The sequence below is a fragment of the Microcaecilia unicolor genome, chromosome 7, assembly GCF_901765095.1.
Source record: "Microcaecilia unicolor chromosome 7, aMicUni1.1, whole genome shotgun sequence".
NCBI lineage: Eukaryota > Metazoa > Chordata > Amphibia > Gymnophiona > Siphonopidae > Microcaecilia > Microcaecilia unicolor.
This window is the reverse complement of record NC_044037.1, coordinates 2584992-2612197: the sequence shown is the minus strand read 5'-3', so window position 1 is coordinate 2612197 and position 27206 is coordinate 2584992. Positions and strand designations below refer to the sequence as shown.

Sequence of the window (27206 nt, the reverse complement as noted above, 5' to 3'; positions counted from 1 at the left end):
CGACCGGAATCGCTGTGCAGGAACACTGCTGCTGGGCGGGCCTGCAAGGAGGGTGAGGGGAAGATGGGGTGAAAGTTGCTGCACGGGGGAAGGGATGATGGGGAAATGATTTGCATGGGGGAGGGAAGACGGGGAACAGTAGCTGCACAGGGGGGGAGGGAAGATGGAAGGAAAGATGCTGCACAGGGGGGAGGAAAGATGGAAAGATGAGGCATGGTGGGTGGGGGAGATGCTGCACAGGGAAGAAGGGAGAGATGCAGCAAAGGGGTGGAGGAATAAGGAAGGGAGAAGTATTGGCTGCATATGAGGTAGAGTGGAGGGAGACATACTGCATAGAGGATAGGTGGTGAGAGGGGGAGAAATGTTCAACATAGGGGTGGAGAGGAGGGAGAAATGGTGGACATAGGAGTGGAGGGAAGGGAGAAATGTTAGACATGATGGTAGAGGGGAGGAAGGGAGAGATGCTGCATGGGAAGGGGAGAGAGATGTTGGACCAGAACACAAGGGAGAGAGAAATGTTGGACATGATGGTAGAGGGGAGGAAGGTAGAGATGCTGTATGGGAAGGGGAGAGAGATGTTGGACCCAGAACACAAAGGAGAGGGAGAGAGAGATGGTGGACAGTGGGAATGAGAGGGGGAGATAGACATGGGGGTGGATGAGAGGGAGGGAGGAGAGGTACACAGTAGGTGGTGAGGGAAGAAAATGCTGGGCCATGGGGGAGAGGACAGGAATGAAGAGAGAAGGGGCAGGAAAATATAAGGCTACCAGGGTGGGGTGGGGAGGGGGGTAAGATGCTGGTTAGAATGGTGGAGGGAGGAAGATGATGGGAATGGTGGAACCCTGTGAGAGAAGCCAAGAGGGGGAGGAGGGGGTCGCAAGGAAATGAATGAGAGATAGTGATTACAGAGGGTAGAAATATGGTAATGGGGAGTAGATTAAAGATAAAAAAGAGAAAGTAGGGATGGGGAGGAGTAAGATGGGGAATGGGAGAGCTAGTGGGTGAAAGAATAAGATGGAAATTTGATAGGTAGTTGAAAAGTAAAAAGGAGACGAAGAAGGGTGAGAGAGAGGCAGAAAAGAGCTAAAAAGGAATGATCAATATGTCAGAGGCAGGAATAGTGAGGGAACAGACAGGAGAAAGGAGAAAGACAAATGGACTGCAGCCGCTTGAAGAAGAATTAGCAGACGACAGAGAGGAAAGCAGAAAAGAGAAATTGGAACCAGCAAGATGGAAAAATAAAATGTCCAGACAACAAAGGTAGAAACAAAGCATTTTATTTTGGATGTTTTAAGTGGAATATGTTAGCTTTTGGAAATGTGCATAGCAAATGTCTTTGTATTGTGTTCTGTAGAAAAGGAAATACATCTCTGTTTTATGTCTCCAGTGCTGCAGTAATGCTATGTTTAACTTCTTGGGGTTCCCTTTCAATTTTTGTCTAAATATTTTTATTTCTAATTTGTGATCCCTTGTTCTGTATTTGGTGAGGGTCTGTTGGTGTGATAGTAATGGCAGGTGGGAAATTGGAGGGGAGGCAAAGATGAGACGGAATTGGGGAGGGGAGCCCTCCTTTATTTTCTGACCTGGGCCCAAGCAGGTCTAACACCAGTCCTAACCCTTGCTGTATAGCTGGTGAGGATTCCCAGACATCCCCAGCTAAGGACCTCCTCCAAAGGCGGCCAGAACTCCCGTCTACCAAGCTCTGGCAACAGCATCCTTGAGCCATCGACAGCTTAAGCATGTGTGGGGTGCTGGCATCAGTGGCTTAGGGTCATTGCTGCTGCCTGCCAAGCTTGGTAAGAGAGTTCTGGCCATCTTCAGAGAAAGTCTTCAGCTGACTGAGCTTGAGGATCCTCATTAGCTAAAGTATTTATATTTTGAGGTGGAGGTAGGGCGGAGCAGAGAAAATTTTGTGCCCACCCACTTTGGCCTCAGGCCCACCCAAAACTGGCTGTCTGGCTACGCCACTGAGCCAATCGTCGAGATAAGGGAACACATGCACTCCCAGTCTGTGTAGCAACGCTGTGACTACTGCTAGGCACTTTGTGAATACTCTGGGTGCAGACGCCAGACCAAAAGGCATTCTGGGAGCAGATATTATCAGTGGCAAATAAACTAGCTGGAGCTACAGTGAAGCCAACACCTGGTCTTTGCCTCTTGTTCCTGGGAATGGAGGTATCAAAAAAAGATAATTATGACTTGTGTGACAATAGCCCAAGTAGTTGTGGCCAGGGAATGGCGATCAGTTCCCAACTGGGCCTTGGCAGCTGGCACACAAAACTCAGATTTGTGCTATTGATGGAAAAACTTAGAGCACTGAGGAACAATACTCACCAGAAATTTTGCAATGGGGCCTGCAACTGCAAAGATACCTAGACTAGACTTAAATTTCTGACACATCTTTGGCATAGGTCAACAACATTACTACAGAGTAATAGGCACTGATAACTCAGGGTGCCCACAGGGGGTAGGGAGGGGGAAGAGGGAGAAGGGGGAAGGGAGTTTCAGCTGTTAGAGGTTCAGAGCACTGTATCATTAGAATTCTGTATGCTGTGTGTTTTCTTTTGCTTTGAAGTCAATAGTCCCTTTGTGTTAAAGCTCAAGAAATTGACACCATGGAGATGTTCCTTTTGTTCCACAGCTTAAACATTGATTTAAGGGCGTGCGCACGTTTGTCCTTCTCCCCCCCCCCCCCCTTCTGATTCACACTGTAAGGCAGTGTTTTAAGAGCATGCGCAGAATCTTCTCATCATCTTTTCTGGTGCGTTTTTTAGCATTTAAATCAGTGGCGTAGCTACGTGGGGCCTGAGGGGGCCGGGGCCCCCGCAGATTCACCCCCGGGCCCCCTTCCCGGCGAACCCGCCGCCGCCTACCTTTACTTTTGCTGGCAGGGGATCCCACTCCCCGCCAGCCGACGTCTTCTCAGTCCTTCCTGCTCTTCAATTTGTTTGCTGACGTCCTGCACGTAACGTCAGACTCAGAGAACAGTTCTGTTCTCTGAGTCCGACGGACGTCAACAAACAAATTGAAGAGCAGGAAGCGACTGAGAAGAAGACGTCGGCTGGCGGGATCCCCCGCCAGCAAAAGTAAAGGTAGGCTGCAGCGGCGCCGGGTTCGCGGCGGGAGGGGGGGGGGCGCCGGGGGGAGGGCTAAAATGTGCCCCCTCCCCCCAGGCTCTGGACCCCTCCCCCACGGAAGGCTGGCTACGCCCCTGATTTAAATAACGGACAACTCAGGGACGCCTTCTTGTTTCTTCATTGAAGCTATTTAGATGGTCCAGCATTATTTCCAGTTGAACCTCGGTAAGTCTTTAGATGCATAATAGCCAAGTATACAAGGATTTTTAATACATTTTTAAAAGAAGTCATCACTGTACATAAAACTTTTTAAATCGATTGGTTTAAAATCTTTGTCTTTTTCAAAAGAGCTCAATACGCTACTGTAGGGAAAGTATTGGGTTAATCATTTTTTACATATACAGCTTCTGGACAAGAAGTACTGTAGTTTGTTCTTAGACATGCTTTTGGCTAGCTTATAACACATGTTTATCCAAGCTTAGAAGGTATGATACAGCTGCATGTAAATAAAAATACAAGTGTGTACTAATTGTATGGGTCATGAAGTTCATCTAAAATGAGGTTACTGGGAAAATGAAAAGTAATGATGCAGGTGCAGGATGAGGTAAGACATGGAGAAATATAGATGGGAAACTGGGCAGATAGACCATATAAGGGAATAGATAATTGGATAAACAGGATAGGAATTAATCTAATGGTGAAAGAAGGTATGTAATAACAGGGGAATTTGTATAGAATCAGACAACCTCCTGACATATGTTGGAATTTTGTCACTCTTGCGCAAGAATAAACCTGTTTGTGTTTAAACCTGCTTGATCTTTTGGGATTTGTGAGTATTGTTAATAAAATTCTTTTAACAGCTACACCATAGATGTTTATACTGTTTTGCAAGGAGCACAATACGCTATACCATAGATGTTCATACAGCTTTTTTCCGGTTTGGTCCTGTGTTTCAGCTTGCCCGCAAGTATTTTCAAATATATACACAATTGACTTGGGACATATTAGTTAATTTCTTCCTTTGCTTACATATACATACACATTTTCTTGGTGCTTTTTTTCAAATCTTGCCTCTGTGAGAGGGACAATGCAAATTATACTGATGGATATTCCCACATAGAACTACTTTAAATTCATTTTTGAATCCAGCCATTTCAATGAGTGTCTTCCTTACTTCATAACCATGAATGCTTCCCCTTGCGGACAAGATCAACCTCGTGGGCACTTTAAGATTAGTTTCAAAGCTTTTTTGTATTTATTCACTTTTTTTTTTTGCTTTCATTTTCGTTTGATATGACACAATGCCTCAAGGGTTAACTCAAAACAAAGGGACACTCACTGAAGGGTATTTAGTTTACGACAGCTTTTTGGTGGTGAATTAGATGTATGATGTCAAAAGCTCACCCTCTTATACATATGTTTATAAAAAGAATGGTTTACAAACATAATATGAGATTTTGCGTTTAGCTTATACACCTTCCTCGTGGTGAATTAGATTTATGCTGTTAAAAGATCTCTCTCATATACGCACATACATATATATGTACCTATTTAACGCACTACCAAAATTAAAAAAAAAAGGTTTAGAATCATACTTAAGACATAATTTCATTTACACTGTATCTCATAATCCCATGGTCATTAATCTTAGAAGATTATTGAATTCTGTTCTCACAATAGTGCACTAATTCATATTTATATATATTTATTTATATATTTTTTAAAGATCTTGAACATATTTCACAAAAAGGTTTTTAACTGCTTTCACCTTTTTTTTTTTTTTTTTAATGGTTTGAACTTTCTATCATTTGTTTATTTATTTATTACATTTGTATCCCACATTTTCCCACATAGCAGTAGGCTCAATGTGGCTTACAGGTTCCAGAGAGGAGAGTACCAACTCCGTGAATATATACAGAGTGGAAAATAGAGTAACAGTAGGTGCAAGGAAGCTGATAAAGTTCCAGAAAAGAGAATACAACTCTGGGACGAATATATAGTAGCATATAGAGAGAAGTAATCCCAATGAGGTTGATAAGTCTCCGGGGATGGGACTACAGCTTCTAGTGAGCAATACAGAGTAGGATAAGGGTAGAAATACACTTAATTATAACTGGAGTGGTAAAATTCGTACAGTTTTAAGTAATAGGATTATGTGGAAAGGGTATTGTTCATTTAACATAGTAACATAGTAAATGATGGCAGATAAAGACCTGTACAGTCCATCCAGTCTGCCCAACAAGATAAACTCATTCTACATGGTATGTGATACTTTATATGTTTACCCGAGTTTGATTCGTCCTTGCCTTTCTCAGGGCACAGACCGTAGAAGTCTGCTCAGTACTGTTCTTGTACTAAGTTCTGAAGCTAACATTGAAGCCCCCTTAAAATTTACACTCCAGACCATCTCTTATCTATTCAGTCACGATCAGAGCGTAGACCTTAGAAGTCTGCCTAGCTCCCGTTTTGTTTCCAATTACCGGCGCCGCCACCCAATCTCTGCTAAGATTCCACAGAACCATTCCTTCTAAACAGGATTCCTTTATGTTTATCCCACACATGTTTGAATTCCATTCCCATTTTCATCTCCACCACCTCCCGCGGGAGGGCATTCCACATATCCACCACCCTCTCTGTGAAAAAATACTTCCTGACATTAGTCCTGAGTCTGCCGCCCTTCGACCTCAATTCATGTCCTCTCGTTCTACCGCCTTCCCATCTCCAGCAAAGGTTCGTTTGCGGATTAAATACCTTTCAAATATTTGAAAGTCTGTATCATATCACCCCTGTTTCTCCTCTCCTCCAAGGTATACACGTTCAGGTCAGCAAGTCTCTCCTCGTACGGTTTGCAACGCAAATCCCATACCATTTTCGTTGCTTTTCTTTGCACCGCTTACAATCTTTTTACATCTTTAGCAAGATACGGCCTCCAAAACTGAACACAATACTTCAAGTGGGGCCTCACCAATGACTTGTAGAGGGGCATCAACACCTCCTTTCTTCTGTTGGTTATGCCCCTCTCTACGCAGCCTAGCATCCTTGTGGCCACGGCCTAGCTAGCATCCTTCTGGCCATGGCCATCGCCTTGTCGCATTGTTTCTTCACCTTCAGATCCTCTGACACCAACACCCCAAGGTCTCTCTCCTGAATCGAGCTTACTAATCTCTCCCCTCCTATCCGGTATCTCTCTTTTGGGTTTCCGCATCTCAAGTGCATCACTCTACACTTTTTGGCATTAAATTTTAACTATTACAATGCCACAGGGGAAAATGTCCTATACCTGGAGTACAATTATATTCAAAATACCAACCTCTGAGGTACTCCTTGCAAACATATAACATTTTTACAACTTTTTTTTAAACACTTTTCTTTTTTATTTGTGTATGCTCTTATACAATGCAAACCATTTTATTGCAGCACTCCTTCATCCAATTTGAATATAATTGTACTCCAGGTATAGGACATTTTCCCCTGTGGCATTGTAATTGTTAACAAATATTTGAGGGGATATGGCTGCAGCCCATTGGGAATCCAAGTTGGGGTTATCGGAGGATCGTATCACTGAACTACTTGGGGGTGCTTGGTTATTTTCGGACACATTACAGCTACAAAATTGTGGATGGGAGGAGATATTTAGAATACATAAGGCGTTGGTGAGGACTGAGTTGCACTCCGCGGCACTAATTGAATATTGTCATGTTCAACGGGTCCCTTGAATAAAGAACCACGATTTTTGGGTAACGAGCAGTTTGTAGCGAAGTGGAACGTGGTCATCACTCAATGTTCCTTGGACCTCATGTTACTGACTATTGATGTACTACAGGAAGAAATAGCAGGACAGAAAGAGGAAATACAAATTAAGATGGATAGGATCAAGCAGGTTCATGATAAGTCTACATTTGAAAAACAACTAGAGGAACATAATGCAAAAATAGATCAATATCATATACAACAAAGGGAACTCAAAATAATGAAATTTAAACGGGACGAATATGACTACACTAAAGGATTTGTGTATAGTTGGACGAAAAGCCCGAGGAGGTGGACGGAGGGTTAATTTTAAGCTGTCCTCCAGTGATTCATCTGGGGAGGAAGATAGTAGATGTTATAAAACACAGGCACAAACCACCGTGCCACAGAACATACAGGAGCAAGACAATTTGTTACCGGCGTCTTTTTTACGCCTTCCGGGACAGGGACAGGATACGATAGACGAGTCCAAAGTAGAACCGGGGAAGTTAACTGCCAAATTAAGGAAAACGAAGAAAACAGCACTGTAATTAATATCTCAACAGTGAATTTAACTCATGAACAACAAGAGATATTAGACAAGAGGCTTTCTTTTGTCTCATTTACTAAATATGATGCTTATGCAACAAGGCAGGGGCTCTATAAGTTCTTTAGAGAACTCCGATTACGGTTATTTTTTGGTAAACCTGAGCCTGTTGGGGATAAAGAACAGATATTGCCCCCAACGGGGGTTAAATCAAAATGGGTACCCCTGGGTCCCCCTGACTCATCTATTATGGCGTTTCAGAAATTAGTTTTGGGTGAACTTAATAAAATTGAGGAGAGGATATTTCCTCATGGAAATAATTTGTCGGCCATTAAACGCCGTAGTATCCATCAACTGGCCAATAATAAACAGCTTACTATCCTACGAGCGGATAAGGGAGGGTCCACTGTAGTGATGGACACCGACAAGTAAATAGCGGAGGGTTTGAGGCAACTTTCCCAAAAGGCATATTATGATCAAATAAGTTATGATCCCACTGAGGAGTTGAAGAATTTGATTAAAACTTATGTTGATAATGCAGTGTTGGATGGTATCTTTATGAGGCAAGAACAACGGTTTTTGTGCCATCCCAACCCTAAGATACCGCATATATACTTTGTTCCAAAAGTTCACAAGTCTACAGTGAACCCCCCCGGGTCGCCCTATTGTGTGCACTAGAGACTCTGTGTTGGAGCCTCTCTCTAAATTTATTGATAGATTGCTCCGTCCATTTGTGAGTCGAGCTGCGTCCTATGTTCGTGACTCCACGGACTTTATAAGGATGCTTGACTGTGTGGAATTGGCATATGACGATCAGGGAGACATTTTGATGGTGGGGTTAGATGTGGTTGCTCTCTACACTAACTTACCACAAGATAGAGTCATACAGGTAGCGAGTGAGTATTTGGACCGTACAACTGAGAGTAAATTGAAGGTTGGGGCTCTCCGACAGTTGTTAACATGGGTTATATGTAGTAATTATTTTAATTCCAGAATACGTTTTATGTCCAGAAAGGCGGGGTAGCGATGGGTGCCACGGTTGCGCCCTCTCTGGCCTGCCTTTATATGACAGACTTTGAAACCAAACATGTATATACCTCCCCCCATTACAGTAAAGTGGTGATGTGGTATATAGATGATGTGATTTTGTTCTAGCATGGGTCAAAAATGGAATTAAATTCATTTATTGATACCCTCAACACAGTAGACCCTCATGTCAAGTTTACATCACGGATAGCTGTCAATAAACATCAAAATTCACAAAACACAATCAGGGGTTTTGTCTACTATGATATTTAGAAAACCCACCGACAGGAACACCCTATTACACTACACTAGTCATCATCATGAAGCATTGAGAAAATGGGTTCCTGTCGGACAATTTTTGAAACTGAGACGCTTGTGCTCCACATTTGAGGAGTTTAAAATTTAAGCCAAGGACATGAGTAGAAGGTTTCAGCAGCATAAGTTTCCTACTAGGATCAATAAAATGGCATATAAAAGAACACGGTATGCCCAGGAGTGCATCAGTAACCAGACCTCTGGCATGTGTTCTTCCTTTTTCTCACCAAGCTCCCAGAATTGGACATTTGATCCATAAATTCTGGCACGTGTTGTCAGTCCACTCTGAGTTCCAAGAGCACCACAAAGTAGCTTATCGTCGTAAAGCAAATCTTGGTGAATTAGTAAAAAACTCCACCTCTTACAAATACGAGGGTCATCACTCCCCTTGTGGCAGGTGCATATATTGTAAATATGTGGTTAATACAAACAGTCTAACCGATATATATATATATATTCCAGAATAGGTCAAAAATCTTCAATTAGTTGTAACTGCATACATGCACATTCTAAAACAACCATTGTTTATTTAATTATAAATCTTTATTCAAATATTGCACTTATACATTTACATTGTTATCCATTAAATCATCATAAAAATCCACTTTATAAACCAATCACTCTTCAAACTCACTTTTATAAACCAATCACTCGACTTCCGGTTATGCAGTGAGCAAAGCGGCAGCAGCGGTCTGAAGCTCCGGGAACCCCCGCTCTAAATCGAAGGAACAAAAAGTCACATCGCGTGCAAAACGCCCTCCTAAGCGACTAACTGCATGGACAAGTTCGTCCATAAATCCCCCACTGAAATGGCGCAGAAAACCGGCACGAAAACGAGGGGAAAAGCCGGAGGTGGGGAAAACAAAATGGCGGACGGCTCCGCGGTCGCGGCGCCGGTTTTCACTGAGATGCAGCTCGAGCAATTAACAGCAGCGGTGGTTCGTGCGATGGATCCGCGCTGGGATGCGCTGTCTAAACGTCTGGAGGCTATTCAAACTGGGCTCGACGGACTGGAGACTAGAGCGGGTGACATTGAGGTGAGAGTTGCGGCGCTCGAAGACGACACACGTGCACAAGGCCCCGATATTGCCCAACTACAACAGCAACTAGCCGAACATGCTGCTAAGCTGGAAGACCTAGAAAACAGGTCCAGGAGGAACAACATAAGGATAGTGGGGATCCCAGAGCGGATACAAGATAGAAATTTGTCGGACTGGCTGGAAAACTGGTTATCGAAAGAGCTAGCACTTACTGATTCTACAGGCCACTTGGTTATCGAGAGGGCCCACAGAATAGGGCGCCGAATGGAAAATTCCCAACGCCCCAGAGTGGTAGTTGCAAGACTTATGAACTTTCGACACAAAGTGGAAATATTACAAGGATTCCGCCAGAAAAGAGAATCATTGCGCTTTGAGGGGCAGAAGATAATGATTTTCCAAGACTTCTCTCAGAAAGTACAAGAGCAGAGACGGGCATTTCACCCGATATGCGCGGAGCTGGCACAAAGGAGCGTAAAATTTGCACTGATGTATCCCGCGCACTTGAAGATACGACATCAGGACACGTGGAAGCACTTTCAGAGCGTGGCAGAGGCTCAGGCCTTTGTAAATGACCAAAACCCTGGCAAAAAGCTATGAGTGACATTACAGGAGGGCTGAGGAAAAAGAAACAGCACTATATGACCGAACAAAAGGTGACTGGTAATCATTTTACTGTATGGAGGAGAGCGGGGACTCCCTCTGCAAAATCCGGAACACCAGATCCGTAAGTAGCTTACGGAACAGGAAGGGGGAGAAGAGAGAAGGGAGACCGTAGGTAAGGGTAAGGATGGGGGGACAGGGAGGGAACTCGTCCATGTACTGGTATAACAGAGAAGAGACCTGGTTGTGGGTAAGGAGAAGTGGATGTAAGAAGGGGGCAACACAAAGCGAAAGACTGAGGTGGCAATGTGGAAGTAGGAGAACAAAAAAGACTATGATACTACATAGAATGGTCCAAGCGATAAAACCCCGGGGTGGGGCTGAGAATAAATTAAGTAGGAAACCCAGAGAGGGTGACAATCCAATTTATATTCAACAAACAGCATTATGCCGGTCAGAGTAGTGTCTTGGAATGTGGGGGGCATTAGTTCCCCCATAAAAAGATCTAAAATATTGACAGAATTAAAGCGACAAAAAGCAGACATAGTGTGCCTACAAGAAACCCGACTCACAGAGGTAGAACATGCCAAATTAAAGAGATCCTGGGTGGGGGAGAGCTTTGCGGCGACTCCACAGGGCAGGAGAGGGGGAGTGGCGGTATTGTTCAGGAAGGGTCTAAATTATAAAGCTCAACTGCTGGCTAAAGGGGCGCATGGAAACTACATAATACTACAGGTGTGGTTGCAGGGTATTGAATTCCTCCTGGTGGGAATTTATGGACCAACGACACACGATCCACAGTTTTATAAAACAATTATAGGTCACTGTTTGGGGAATCGCAATAAGCAAATGATTATAATGGGAGACCTTAACATGGTAGCGGATCCCGAGATGGACTGCACAAACCCCACATCCCAACATTATGCAGGAAATAGAGTTCAGGAGTTTCAGGCCCTCTCTCGGGCTCTTGATCTGATAGATGTTTGGAGAACACTGCATCCTGGGGAAAAGGACTTTACGCATAGGTCCAGAGTCCACGGCACTTTAGCCCGACTAGATTACATTTTAGTAGAACGTACAATGTTCCCACAGGTAACAGCTGCAACTATTGGTCCAGAGGTGATTTCTGATCATGCGTTAATATGGATAGACTTAGAAGTACTGGCCGGTGAGAGGGGAGGGAGGGGGTGGCGCTTCCCAGCCCATCTGGCCACAGACCCCCAATTTCAAAAGCATTTAAGAGAGAAATGGGAGGACTATGCAGAGAATAATAAAATACATGCACATAGCCAGCCCACACTGTTCTGGTCCGCCTCGAAGGCAGTATTAAGGGGGGAGATCATCGCCTTTTGTAGCCGTAAGCGGAAGATAGAGGCGCAAGCCATACTAAATTTAGAGGAGCAAATGAAGAGAGCCAAACAAAAGCACATACAGCACCCGACCCAAGTAACGCTAGAAAATTTGAAAGCTGCGCAAGTGGCACTTAATTCACTCATACATGAGAGGGAGAACAAATCTGCATTGTATTACAAATATAAGTTGCAGAGATTCGGGAACCGACCAGGGAGGCTTTTAGCACGGCTAATTAAAAATTGGGGGGGACCTAGGTCAGTAGCGACACTAAAGGACACGCACGGGAACATGATTACAGACAGGAAAGGAATCGGGAGGATGTTCACTGAATACTTCGCCAAGTTATACTCGGTAGAGCAGGGACCGGTGAGCAAACATCTCCCTGAGTACCTTAAAAAGGCAGGACTAGACCGGATACCCCAAGAAGGACTAGATGAGTTAAACGGTCCAATAACACTGTTGGAGCTGCAGAGGGTGGTAAAGTCCCTAAAACGACACTCAGCACCAGGCCCAGATGGGTATTCTGGGGAGTACTATAAAATGTTGCCCCCAGATGCGCTGGCATCACTTTTGGAATATCAAGAAGAGATAGTAAACGCCGGGGAATTTCCCTTACATACAAATACGGCGCTTATCACTATGATTCCCAAACCCGGTAAACCGGCTGATGAAGTGGGCTCCTACAGGCCAATTTCTCTGCTAAATTTAGACGTGAAGTTGCTAGCTAAAATTCTGGCGGAGAGATTGGCCCGGTGGCTGCCCATGTTGGTAGGCCCAGAGCAGGTGGGGTTCGTGCGGAAGCGACAGGCAACACATAATGTTAGAAAGTTACTGCTTGCAATAGCTTCTTGTCACACCATGGGAGAGTCTGCTATGGTGATTAGCTTGGATGCGGAAAAGGCATTCGACCTTGTGAGGTGGGACTTTCTATTCTCAACCTTAGAAAGTATGGGTATACAGGGCTGGTTTGTGCGGGCCGTGAAGGCTCTATACCACAACCCAAGGGCGAGGGTGATAGTGAATGGGATCAGTGAAGAGGAATTTGCAATCGAGAAAGGTACACGTCAAGGTTGCCCGCTGTCGCCCTTGCTCTTTATATTGGCGCTGGAGCTGCTGTTAAGAGTGGTGAAAGCTGTAAAGAAAATTGAGGGGGTAAAGGTAGCAAATCAAGAGGTGAAGATCTTAGCTTATGCAGATGATCTGATGCTAACTTTAACAAATCCAGATCAGTCACTAGAAGTGCTGTTGGAAAACATAGATCAATATGGCCAGTTATCGGGGTTCAAACTCAATAAAGCTAAGTCCTATGTTCTTACACTAGGACCAGAGACACCATCAGTAGTGGGTGGGACCATGCCACTGCAAAAAGCAACAGAAGTAATTAAATACTTGGGAGTGCATGTTCCTTCAGACCTCGCAAAACTATATGAATACAATATACGCAGATTGGTCAAAGACACAGAATTGAGTCTTGCAACTTGGGCTTCACTGCCACTCTCTTTGAGGGGAAGAATCGCATTATATAATATGGTGGTTATTCCTAGATGGCTGTATGTCCTACAGACAATACCAGTATATTTAAAAAGGTCAGATGAAAAAAAATTGAACGCATTGATACAGCGATTTCTGTGGCAGGGAAAGAGGGCACGCCTTTCAATAGAGTCACTGCAGATCCCGGTGGAATATGGGGGACTGGGATTGCTTAGTATAAGATATTTCAATGTGGCATGCGGCTTGAGGCACATAAATGATTGGTTCAGGTCCACCCATGAATATTCCAACACTGATTTGGAATTGCAACTAACGCCGGGGGTGCATTTTAGTAATTATTTACATGGGACAGGAGCCCGTATCCCAGCCATATTGAAAGAAACAGGTATTATGCAGACGGCCAGAGCAGCATGGAGGTGGGTCTGTCATATGCACAAATTTGCCCCAAAAGCAACCCCTTTCCTCCCTATATGTGATAATATGGCATTTATCCCAGGGCAGCAGCACTCAGTCTTTCGCAGGTGGGAGAGAAAGGGAATAAAGTATATATTGCAAGTGGTTACAGAGGAGGGACGTATGAAACCCTTCTCAGTTTTGAAGGAGGAATTTGCATTGCCAGATACAGAGTTTTTTTACTATGCACAATTAAAACACTATGTGACATCATTACATTGGGAGAATTTGGCAGAGGATGTCCAGGAAGAGCTCTCGACAGCCCTCTCGCTGCAGTCGCAACAGAAGGTGCCTTTGTCCTTTTATCATAAACACATCAGAGATACAATGCCAGAACCAAACTACAAAAAAATGGAAGCTGACTGGCAACAAGACTTGAAAGTTAGCATAACAACTGAAACAATTAAGACATTTATCTTGTCCATTCCCAAACGCTCGATCTGGGTGGGACACTGGGAACAACAGTATAAATTTGTTTTCCGTCTTTATATACCACCCCGAAGAGCTTTCTATATGGGACTTTCGCCATGGGGAGAGTGCCCCAAATGTAGATCAGAAGGTGTAACATTGGGCCACATGTTTTGGTCCTGTAAAGGAATAAAAAAATTTTGGACAGATCTGGTACAGAATATATCCACCCTATGGAGAAAGAAGTGGGACTGTGAGCCAATGTTATTATTTGGTCAATTCAAAATTAAGCACCCGATTCCAAAAGGATATAAAAGCTTCATAGATAAAGCTGTGGTGGTTGCCAGACAAGTCATATTGAAAGAATGGTTGACATATAAATATCCCACAGTGACACAATGGCGCGCACAGATGATACACTTGATGCGGATTGAAAGAGTGGGAATCAAGGACATGAACTCGAGTGCGGGCGCAGAGCTCCAACAGATATGGTCCCCCTTTTGGAACACTTTGTCAGCTCCAGCCAGGAGTTACCTCTTGAACTTATAGAGTTTTACAACAGAGACGAGAGGGAGGGAGGGTAAAAGGGGGGGGGGGGGGGAAGGTTGATGTTGGGGAGGGGGGAAGGGGGGGGAAAAGGGGGGGGGGAGGGGGGTTTGGAAAAAGGGGGGGAGCGGTTTTGATAGAGAATTAGGTAGGACAAGTTATGTTGTAAAGTTACATTATTTCTCTAAGAATAACAGTGTTGATAAGTGACATAGGGTGGGAAGAAGGGGGTAAATGAAAAAGACAAGAATATTTACAATTATGTTTAATTTAATTTGAGACAGCCATTCGACTGTTTTTGGGTTATGTGCACTATACTTACAAATGTTAAATTTATGTCGATGTACATTAATAAAAAAGATTTAAACATAAACCAATCACTCTACAAACTCACTCCAATCACTCTATCCTACACATATCTCCTCTCAAGTGACACAAAATTACATCATGTTGCTACTTGTATATTATTCCATTACTCACAAATCGCCATCAAGGATAGCAATGGCCATATAATCAGACATAACCATACTATAGAGCAGTTTGCTTTTCGGCTACATATATCTAAATGTTTGTATCAGAGTTCTTCCAATCAGTTGCCAAATGTTAGCCAAAACTGCGCCCAGAAAAGTCTAGGAGCTCATATCAAACCCACATTTCATTCAATATAGTGAAGACTAAATCCTCAAACAAATGTAATCGATCCAAATTGCTTCACTTGATATCGTGTATCAAGTGAAGCAATTTGGGAAAGCGAAATACGAAAGTGCCAAACCCCTAAGAGAAAAACTACACTGGCTTCCTTTAAAAGAACGAATTGCGTTCAAAGTGTGCACCCTGGTCCACAAAATCATTTACGGGGAAGCCCCGACCTATATGTCAGACCTTATAGACTTGCCTACTAGGAACGCAAAAAGATCATCACGCACATTCCTCAGTCTCCACTATCCTAACTGTAAAGGGCTAAAATATAAATCCACATACGCGACCAGCTTCTCATACATCTGCACGCCGATATGGAACGCACTACCGAAGGCCATAAAAACAACGCAAGACCTAGCCATCTTCCAAAAACTACTAAAAACAGATCTTTTCAAGAAGGCATACAACAAACATCCATCTTAAATACTAAATATCAACACTATACATGATCTATACAAAACCGAAATCTTACCACATGACTGTATAACCTCTCTACTATTAATGATCAAGCACTACCACCTTAAACCTTATGTCGAATAGGGTCTCTCTATAGTCGATGACTTAATGTATGTTACAATCCAAATTATTACTCAGGAACCTTCATGCAATACCATAATGTAATATGCTTTACCATGTATGTATGCATATGGTATATATATACCATGATCTCTTCCATATATGTTATGTTCCATGTGTCTTACCATGTATGTCTGCACCTTAACGCAATACCATTTGTAATTCTGTTACCCAGAAATGGCAACCGCCATTACGGCAAATGTAAGCCACATTGAGCCTGCAAATCGGTGGGAAAATGTGGGATACAAATGCTACAAATAAATAAATAAATAGATGGATTGTTTATCTACATGTGACATCTCCTATTTATATTTATGTGCATGTATATGATTGTTATGTTATTTTTATACATTTTTCATGTTAACCTTGATTTTTTGGCAATTTTTGTTTCATGTTCATTTTTTTATTGATGGTTTTGTTTGTATGTTTAGAAAATTGTATGTCTCATAAACTCATGAAGAAGGCTCTTTTGCGCGCCGAAACACAGCTGCTGTGTTGAGTCGGGTTTTTTTGCAATAAAGACTTTAATTCCATCATCACACCTCCTCGATTTTTGAGAAGAGCCTACTCGTCCTATTTTTTGCTTCTGCATTCTCTGACGTTGGAACTAGTGCACCTCCACCTCTTTGGGTGGTTTCTTTTGGATTTGCTATTCTATAACATACATGGGCACCCCAAGGCTAACCTTCTATAATAGAATCTTGGCACTAAGATGCTGTCAGAGAATTGGTGCTAAGCACACATTGGGACACCTAGACTGAGGCACCAATTTATAGAATTGCCTTTTAAGACTTTATGACCTTCCTTACCTGCATTTCTGGACTTGTGGAATATTTCTTATCTATTTTCCCAATTTCATAGCTCTGGCTACAAAAGGAAAGAAAAATCAGAATAATAAGGTTTAAGCAAAGGACAATAACTAAAATGTAAAGGTATTAATCAAAACAAAATAATAAGATTTAAATAAGATTAACCAAAGGATAATGATCAGAATTCTACAAAGTTAAAGGCAATAAGTAGAAAGAAAATAAAACAGAGAAAGAAAATAAGATGATACCTTTTTTATTGAACTAACTTAATACATTTTTATTAGTTTTTGAAGGTAACCATTCTTCAGAACAGAAATGAGCAAATATTGACAAATACCAGAATATATAAGTGAAACACAAAAGCATTCCAATGACAGTCTCACATGAAGAGGGTGGGGTGGGTTAGATAAGGAAACAGGGAGAGATGGATGGGTGATAAGATGATGACAAAGCATATAATTTTGTGGTTTATAATGGCAGGGCCGTGCCGATGCGGTAAGCGAGGTAAGCGCCGCAGGGGGGCGGCCACCTCTGGAGGGCGCCACCGCGGTGCTTACCCTCGTCCCGCGCCGCCGAGGACTTTAAATTACCTGGTCGCAGGCTGCAGCAGCGTCGGTGAAAGCGCTGCCGATGTCTCCCTTCCCTTGCACTCATTGGTTCCCTCAGTGTCCCGCCTTTTTCTGACGTCAGAAGAAGGCGGACACTGAGGGAACCAAGAGCGCGGTGGGGGCGGTCCGCCCCGAGTGTCAGCGGGTGGGAGGTGCTCCGCTCCCGCTGCTCCCACCCTACCTTCTTTTAAAAAAGAAATCAGTAAAGCGGCGTGGCAGGCAGCGCAGCTTCGCGTCTGCCCTGCTTGTAAAACAAGTAGATCTCCTCGTCGGGCCTTCGCTCACTGGGTCCCGCCCTCGAGGAAATAGGAAGTTACCTCAGAGGAGGGCGGGACCCAGTGAGCGAAGGCCCGACGAGGAGATCTACTTGTTTTACAAGCAGGGCAGACGCGAAGCTGCGCTGCCTGCCACGCCGCTTTACTGATTTCTTTTTTAAAAGAAGGTAGGGTGGGAGCAGCGGGAGCGGAGCACCCCCCCCCCCCACCCGCTGTCATCTCGACGGAGCTGGTAGTCGGGTCGGATCAGGGGTGCCCAGATGGCAGAAGGGGATGGGGAGGGGAGCCCAGATCACAGAAGGGGATGGGGAGCCCAGATGGGAGAAGGGGATGGGGTGGGGAGCCCAGATGGGAGAAGGGGATGGGGAGCCCAGATGGGAGAAGGGGATGGGGTGGGGAGCCCAGATGGGAGAAGGGGATGGGGAGCCCAGATGACAGAAGGGGATGGGGAGCCCAGATGGCAGAAGGGGATGGGGTGGGGTGCCCAGATGGGAGAAGGGGATGGGGTGGGGAGCCCAGATGGGAGAAGGGGATGGGGAGCCCAGATGGGAGAAGGGGATGGGGAGGGGAGCCCAGATGGGAGAAGGGGATGGGGTGGGGAGCCCAGATGGGAGAAGGGGATGGGGAGCCCAGATGGGAGAAGGGGATGGGGAGCCCAGATGACAGAAGGGGATGGGGTGGGGTGCCCAGATGGGAGAAGGGGATGGGGAGCCCAGATGGGAGAAGGGGATGGGGTGGGGAGCCCAGATGGGAGAAGGGGATGGGGAGCCCAGATGGGAGAAGGGGATGGGGAGGGGAGCCCAGATGGGAGAAGGGGATGGGGAGCCCAGATGGGAGAAGGGGATGGGGTGGGGAGCCCAGATGGGAGAAGGGGATGGGGAGCCCAGATGACAGAAGGGGATGGGGTGGGGTGCCCAGATGGGAGAAGGGGATGGGGAGCCCAGATGGGAGAAGGGGATGGGGAGGGGAGCCCAGATGGCAGAAGGGGATGGGGAGGGGAGCCCAGATGACAGAAGGGGATGGGGAGCCCAGATGGCAGAAGGGGATGGGGTGGGGTGCCCAGATGGGAGAAGGGGATGGGGAGGGGAGCCCAGATGGGAGAAGGGGATGGGGTGGGGAGCCCAGATGGGAGAAGGGGATGGGGTGGGGAGCCCAGATGGGAGAAGGGGATGAGGAGCCCAGATGGGAGAAGGGGATGGGGAGGGGAGCCCAGATGGGAGAAGGGGATGGGGTGGGGAGCCCAGATGGGAGAAGGGGATGGGAAGCCCAGATGGCAGAAGGGGATGGGGTGGGGTGCCCAGATGGGAGAAGGGGATGGGGAGGGATGGGGAGGGGAGCCCAGATGACAGAAGGGGATGGGGAGCCCAGATGGGAGAAGGGGATGGGGAGCCCAGATGGGAGAAGGGGATGGGGAGGGGAGCCCAGATGGGAGAAGGGGATGGGGAGCCCAGATGGGAGAAGGGGATGGGGTGGGGAGCCCAGATGGGAGAAGGGGATGGGGAGCCCAGATGACAGAAGGGGATGGGGAGCCCAGATGGCAGAAGGGGATGGGGTGGGGTGCCCAGATGGGAGAAGGGGATGGGGTGGGGTGCCCAGATGGGAGAAGGGGATGGGGTGGGGAGCCCAGATGGGAGAAGGGGATGGGGAGCCCAGATGACAGAAGGGGATGGGGAGCCCAGATGGCAGAAGGGGATGGGGTGGGGTGCCCAGATGGGAGAAGGGGATGGGGAGGGGAGCCCAGATGGGAGAAGGGGATGGGTGGGGAGCCCAGATGGGAGAAGGGGATGGGGAGCCGAGATGGGAGAAGGGGATGGGGAGGGGAGCCCAGATGGGAGAAGGGGATGGGGAGCCCAGATGGGAGAAGGGGATGGGGTGGGGAGCCCAGATGGGAGAAGGGGATGGGGAGCCCAAATGACAGAAGGGGATGGGGAGCCCAGATGGCAGAAGGGGATGGGGTGGGGTGCCCAGATGGGAGAAGGGGATGGGGTGGGGTGCCCAGATGGGAGAAGGGGATGGGGAGGGGAGCCCAGATGACAGAAGGGGATGGGGAGCCCAGATGGGAGAAGGGGATGGGGAGGGGAGCCCAGATGGGGTCTGGGGCTGAAAGGGGAGGCCCTAATGCAAGGCATGTGGATGAAGGGAGCTGGAACTGGGGGCTGAAAAGGAGGGTAGGTGGGATAAGGGGGCTAGTACTGGGACTGGGGGCTGAAAAGGGACAAGAGCTGAAACTGTGGGGACTGGGGGCTGAAAAGAAGACAGGGAGAAGTGGCTGGGGGCCGAAGCTCAAGACTGGTGGGAGAAAAGGGCTAGGGCTGAAACTGGGGACTGGTGGGATAGTGGGGCTGGAACTGGGGGCTGAAAAAAAGGGGCAGAGAGAGGGGACAGATCCTAGATGGAAGGGGGAGTGAGAGGGACCTTGATGGATGGGAGAGGGAGGGCAAATGGTGGATTGAGCGGACAGAGAGAAAGGGCAGACAGTGGATGGAAGCGATAGAAAGGGCAGACAGTGAATGGAAGGGGGAGAGAGAGAGGGCAGACAGGGGCAGATGGTGGATGGAAGGGGCAGAGATAGAGGGCAGATGTAGATGGAAGGAGCAGGGAGAGAGGGCAGACATTGGATGAAGGGGACAGCAGAGAGGGCAGACACTGGATGGCAGAGAAAGAACAAAGACATGCTGGATGGAAGGAAGGAAGACAGTGAAAAGAAGATGAGGAAAGCAGAAACCAGAGACAACAAACTGTAAATAAAATATTTACTTTTATTTTTTTGCTTTAGGATACAGTAGTATTGTAGCTGTGTTAATAAATGTTTATAATAGGTAATCTTTTTATTGGACTAATTTTAATACATTTTGACTAACTTTCGGAGAACAAAACCCCCTTCCTCAGGTCAGGATAGGATACTGTAACAGCACTATACTGTATTGACCTGAGGAAGGATGTTTTGGCCTCTGAAAGCTAAATGTATTAGTCCAATAAAATGGTATTATTTTATTTTCTATATTTGTTTTATTTCTATTTGTTAATTTGTAAAGTGGTGATTGGTTCTTGTTAGTTTTTTTCAAATTTACATCTGCAGTCTTTATATTTTGCACAGTACTAGGGGACATTTTCTGTTTCTGTGGTGTTGCATTGTATGCAGAGTCTGGCATCTTGGGGGTTCAGTTTAATTTTTGTCTAAATAGCGTTTGGAATATGTCCACTTTGAGAATTTACATCTGCTATCTTATTTTGCAATGTATAGCAATTTGTTTCTAAGAATATTGCTGACAATTCCTGTCAGTGTGGCAAGTGGTGAGCGATCATTTTCCCCGGGGGGGGGGGGGGGGGCGTGGGCGTGATCATTTTCACGGGGGGTAGGGGCGCCAACTGATAGTCTGCAGGGGGGCGCCAGAGACCCTAGGCACGGCCCTGTATAATGGGCTAGAAAACCCAGATCTTTGTTAAGTCCTGTCTGGTGTGTGTCAAAATATTTCATCATTTTGATTTCAAAGGTCTTACGCTCCTGGATCACACCCTTCCTATCTCAGACAGCCTGAAAATCCTTGGTGTGACAATAGACTGACATTTAACACTAGAGAGCCAAGTGGCATCCACAACAAAGAAAATGTTCCACTCAATGTGGGAACTCAAACGCTTGAAACAATTCTTCCCGAGGGTCACATTTCGCAACCTGATACAATCAATGGTACTAAGCCATGTAGACTACTGCAATGGAATCTATGCAGGATGCAAAGAACAAACCTTAAAGAAACTTGAGACAGCTCAAAACACGGCAGCTAGACTAATATTTGGAAAAACGCAATTTGAAAGCACGAAACCGCTCCGCGAAAAGCTACATTGGCTGCCAATCAAAGAACGCATTGCTTTCAAAATCTGCACCCTGGTTCACAAAATCATTTACGGTGAAGCCCCGGGACACATGATAGACCTAATCGACGTACCAACTAGAAACACATCCAAATCAACACGAACATATCTAAACCTGCACTACCCAAACTGCAAAGGCCTTAAATAGAAATCAACCTACGCATCCAGCTTCTCCTACATAAGCACACAACTGTGGAATGCACTTCCAAAAGCCTTGAAAATGACGTACGACACCTGAACCTCCAGAAATCACTAAAAACCAACCTGTTCAAAAAGGCATACGCCAACGATCCAACTTAAATGCCTGATCTCTGCACCACAACAAAACTAAAGAACGTAATGGACATAACTCAGCTCTTCTGCTGTACGATTCCCTAATGTGGCTATGCCACACAAACTCTATCTTACCACAACATCACTTTGTATTTGTTCACACCGGAGTCTGCAAATGTCTCTCCAGCACTATGTAAGCCACATTGAGCCTGCAAATAGGTGGGAAAATGTGGGATACAAATGTAACAAATAAAATTTAAAAAATAAATAAAAAGTTTCCTTTTAGTATTCTCACCATAAAATCATTAATGCAGTGCTCTGATTTTGTAAAGTGCTGTCCCACAGAGGTGACATCCTGGTTGTCATTGTCATGTTTAACATGATGTCTATGTAAATTGATTCTTGTCTTTAGCATCTGGCTTGTATCTCTAATATATCACCCTTCTTCATATTGTTTGCATGGAATGATATCTACCACATTTCAAGATGAGCATATGAAAGATTCCCATATGCTGAATGTTTTTCCCATGTGAGTGACTGAGATCCTATGAGATATGCTGGCACAGTTTGCAGCTTGGTATATTACAGGTTCATGTGCCATTCTTTTCTTTTTCAGCTTGTATTGGGAACTTGCTTTTCACTAATTTGTGTTTCAAATTAGGTGGCTGTTGGAAGGCCAGCATGGTGGAGCTGGGAATATCTCTTTCAGTAATTCATCCTCCTGGGTAGTGGCTGTAGGTTGTGAAGGATCCCTCCGCTCCTCTCAGGAAAACTCAGGCCCAAGTTTTCTATATGATATTCCACTTAGGTACAACTCCCTGTAATCCTCCAGGTGTACCCTCCGACCTGAGGTACGTCAGCAGTACTATTCCAGCACAGCTCCCGAGATATCCGCCAGGGAAATTATCCCAGCGGTTTCAAGAATGCAATCCCAAAAACAAACAGTTAGAAAAAGTCATTTTTAATAATGCAGTTCCAAAAGCAAAGCAGTTCAGGAATCTCATGTAGTTCAGGTTACTTCCTGTTCCGGGGCAGAGACAGCAAGGAACCAATGGAGCCGACGCAGCTCCCAGCGACGTGGACTCGGGGGCGGATCGGCCCTCCCGCCCGCCCCTCGCTTCTAAACTAAGATCGCGCTCCGGGGGAGGGTGCGCGCCGGAGGGGGGGTGCGCAGCGGCGACCCGCTCCGGGTGTCAGCCGCCCTCACTACGGCACTGCCTGTCCTCTTCAGGGCACAGACTGTATAAGTCTGGCCAGCACTATCCCCGCCTCCCAACCACCAGTCCCGCCTCCCACCACCAGCTCTGGCACAGACCGTATAAGTCTGCCCAGCACTATCCCCGCCTCCCATCTACAAGTCCCGCCTACCACTACCGGCTCTGCCACCTAAACTCGGCTAAGCTACCAAGGATACATTCCTTCTGAACAGGATTCTTTTATGTTTATCCCACGCATGTTTGAATTCTGTTACCGTTTTCATCTCCATCACCTCCCGCAGGAGGGCATTCCAAGTATCCACCACTTTCTCCGTGAAAAAGTATTTCCTGACATTTTTCCTGAATCTGCCCCCCTTCAATCTCATTTCATGTCCTCTCGTTCTATCACCTTCGCATCTCCGGAAAAGATTCATTTGCGGATTAATACCTTTCAAACTCTTACCCTCAGCATCTCCTTTTCTCTTTCCATCCCTCTGCCTACATCACTAAGCCCCCAACCAGGGACATGGGTGGGACACCAGCCTGGCAGCCTATGTCCGCACAAGGTGCATACACTGACAGTTGGCTCCAGGTGAAGGGCTGCAAATTAAGGTTTGTGGTTTGAAAAATGTCTCAATAACTCGCTTGCTAGGCATGAAATAAATTTACCATGTGCTTCTTGCTCTCCCAACCCCTCCCAATTATTTTGTTTGACAGGACACAGTCTGCCCCCCCTTCTTAACACTCCGCCCCAGGTGCAGTTCCTTTTGTTCCTCTCCCCCTTTACTTCCTCATCCACTTATCTTTTGTTGCATTTTTCCCTCCTTGTAGAAGACCAGTGCAAAAGGGTGTCTCCATTTATACCGGATTCCCAATTCTTGAAGTCGTCTGGTCACAGGCTTCAGGTCTGCCCTTCGCTTTAATGTAGTTGCAGCTAGATCCTGGTAGATTTCCACTTCATACGAGTCCCATTTAAAGTTTGGGGTCTGCCGTGCCGCTTTTGCCACTTGTTCCTTCAGTTTGTAATCCCGAAAGCAGACAATTATATCTTTAGGTAAATTCGCTCGCGGGGACCCTAGCGCTCGATGGGCCCTTTCCAGGAGAATCGACGCAGGTTCTATCGTAGTGCCCCCCACTGCCAACAGGTTGCTCACCAGCCTCTGTATAGTGTCCTCGCAGTCCAGATATGCGGGGGACTCCGGTAATCCCCAAAAGCGCAGATTACTTCTGCGGCTGCGGTTCTCAAGGTCCTCCAGTTTGTCCAGAATTTGCTGCTGCGTCCGCTGGGCCTCAATAGTTTGCTGCTCTAAAGTCTCTATCGACTCAGAATGGGCATCTAATCGGGTCTCTGCTTCCTCAATCCTGGTGCTAAGCTCCCGTATTTCGCCCTTCAATTCAGCCCCCATATTGACTAATTCACTCCGCATGGCTTTGAGATCAGACCTTATTTCTTGTAGCCATTTCTGCCACTCAGGTCCCATCTCCTCTTCTGTCCCCTCTCGGACTGCACATGACTCAGGCTCTTTTCCAGGTAGCTGCTCGATGCGGGATACAGCCATCGCTTGTTCTGGGCGATTTTGTTGCGCGGTCGCCATTTTGTTTTTCCCTCGCGGTGTTGACTAGTAAGCAAAGCGGGAGAGATCTTTTCCAACTCTCCCTGCATTCGACTCTCACGCTCTCTTCATCGCTTGCACCTCCGCTCTTAATGGGCCGCTACTGCGTTCGCAAATCGGGCTTTTTATCGTCTTTTTCCCATGAGTTACACGGAGCTCCGTTTTCAGGCAACCATATCACTTGGTGACGTCGCTTCCTCCTTATCCACTTATCTTTTCTTTCTCCCCCCCCCACATCTCCCTCACCCCACACACAAACACTGTGTATCCTTTATCCTGCTCTCTCATTAACCACACCTGGCTTACTTTCAACATTGTTAAAACCTCTCTACTGGGACTCCTTAAATGTCCTGTTTCAATAGTATCCTTCAAGAATACGCCAGACCGAACCATGTGCTCCTCATGGATGAATGTTGGCTCCCCCCCACCCCATTCTAGTTTAAAAGCTGCTCTATCTCCTTTTTAAAGGCTAGCACCAGCAGCCTGGTTCCATCCCAGTTAAGGTGGAGCCCATCCTTTCGGAACAGTCTCCCCCTTTCCCAGAATGCCGCCCAGTTCATAACAAATCTAAATCCCTCATCCCTGCACCATCAACTTAACCATGCATTGAGACTTAGAAGCTCTGCCTGCCTTTTGGGCTCTGTGCGTGAAACAGGGAGCATTTCTGAAAATGCTACCCTGCAGGATCTGGACTTCAGCTTTACACCTAAGAACTTAAATTTGATATCCAGAACCTCCCCTCCAACATTTTCCTATGTCATTGGTACCCACATGTACCAAAACAACCAGCTCCTCCCCAGCACTAAGATCCTGTTTAGGTGATGCATGAAGTCCACCACCTTTGCACCAGACAGGCAAGTGACCAGGTATCCTCACATCCACCAACCACCCAGCTATCTACCTGCCTAATGATCGAATCACCAACTACAATAGTTGTCCTAACCCTTTCTGCCTGGGCAGACCTTCTTAGAGATATATCCTCAGTGCGAGAGGATAGTGCATCCCCTGGTGAGCAGGTCCTGACTACAGGAGTACTTCCTACTTCATCAGGGTGATGCCAGACTGGAGGTGGAACTTCTCTACAATGTCCCTGTAGATCTCCTCTATGTACCTATCTGTCTCCCTCAGCTCCTCCACTATTCTAGCCTTAAGAGAATGGACCTGTTTTCTGAGAGCTAGGAGCTCTTTGCATCAGGCACACAATATTTATTTATTTACTTATTTATTAGGATTTATTTACCGCCTTTTTGAAGGAATTCACTCAAGGCGGTATACAGTAAGATATATAACCGCTCACCAACTGGGAGATAATCATACATGTGACACTCAATGCAAAAGACTGGGTTAGGTTTCTATATTCATAAAAATGATTAGGTGCTAGAATTCTAGTCACCTAGCTTTAGTATTTAACTTAAGACACCAAACTGAACAGCCAAGTTGCCAAGTATTGAACTCAAAGCTCTTATACAATTTGGATACACTCTCTCCATAGCACACAAAGAAAGTAGATACATTTTTCGTTTCATCCTTCTTTGAAATTGCTAACTGCACTTATTTCTAAGCACTTTTTCTCACCTGAGCCAGAATGTGCTCTGCTCATATTTCTTGTTTTCAAAGGTCTCCACTCCAAAGTTGTAACACAGAATAGACAAATATGCCGTCTGCAATAATAGCATAGGAACTGTCATACTGGGTCAGAATAAAAGTCCATCAAGCCTAGTTTTCTGTTTTCAACAGAGATCAATCCAGGTCAAAAGTACCCCTCCCTACTCCAAGGTATAAGCAGTGGCTTTCCCCTAGTCGTCCTTGTTAATGTTTTATGGATTTTTCCTCCAGGAACTTGACCAACCCTTATTTAAACCCAACTACACTAACTGTTTTCACTAGCTCCCCCAACAATAAATTTGAGTGCTTTATTATATGTTGAGTGAAAAAATGCATTAGCACTTCTGGATAAACAAAACCCTACTGCCATTTTATTTACCTTTTAGCTCACAATTTCAGATTACATATATTCTGATTACAAGACTTGGGCTCTAACCACTGCACCACTTACTCTATTCTGGGTTCTTGTAGCATAGAATTTATTATGGAAGCTCTTGGCAAATCATTTTTATTCTTTCAAACCCAATGAATGTTTTAAAATAGTTATGCATAAGGGGTCAAGAATATTTGTCCACCTGACTGGAAGCAAAATAGCTCTCCAAAACTTTAGAGGCACTCTGAGGAAGTGGCTAGGCAAACCCTAATTCTCTTTAAGACACATCCTCCTGGGCCATCTTAACAGAGTTAGGATGGGGAAGTTTAGTTAAGAGGGCATGGTCCAGATCTATAAGCATAAATTTTCAGAGTTTGGGAGAAGTCAGGAAGGCTCCAGGAGGAGCTGAGGGAAGTCCCAAAGGCCCTGCCAATGATTACTAAAGAACCCCAAGTACAGTATTCTGTAACCTATAGATAGGACTTGCTCTCTGCATTATCATTTGAACTAAGGGTTTTTATTTGTTCTTGAAGTTGCCTCAGTTTTTTGTTTATAGGCTGCTAAAAGGCTCAGGCTCAAGCACTCACCCATGCTAACACAGGAACCAAATTTGGTATCAATATCAAATTTATTCTTGTTTACCATTAAACTCCCCTTTTCATGGTTCAGTTCGGTTTACAAAGGACTAAGCCAGAAGCTTACAATTACAATTAAAATACATAAT

The 27206-nt window shown here is 45.6% G+C and overlaps 1 protein-coding gene across 1 annotated transcript in view; it reads right to left on the bottom strand.

The window, feature by feature from the left end:
- Positions 1 to 26192, bottom strand: part of TEX11 (testis expressed 11) — a 278077-nt gene extending 251885 nt beyond the window's left edge. The window contains exons 1-2 of the mRNA XM_030210589.1: positions 26080 to 26192; positions 16670 to 16727 (exon numbers count right to left, since the gene is read on the bottom strand). Of these exons, the coding sequence (XP_030066449.1) occupies positions 16670 to 16727; positions 26080 to 26192 (171 nt within the window). The remainder of the gene's footprint in view (positions 1 to 16669; positions 16728 to 26079) is intronic.
- Positions 26193 to 27206: the final 1014 nt, after the last annotated feature.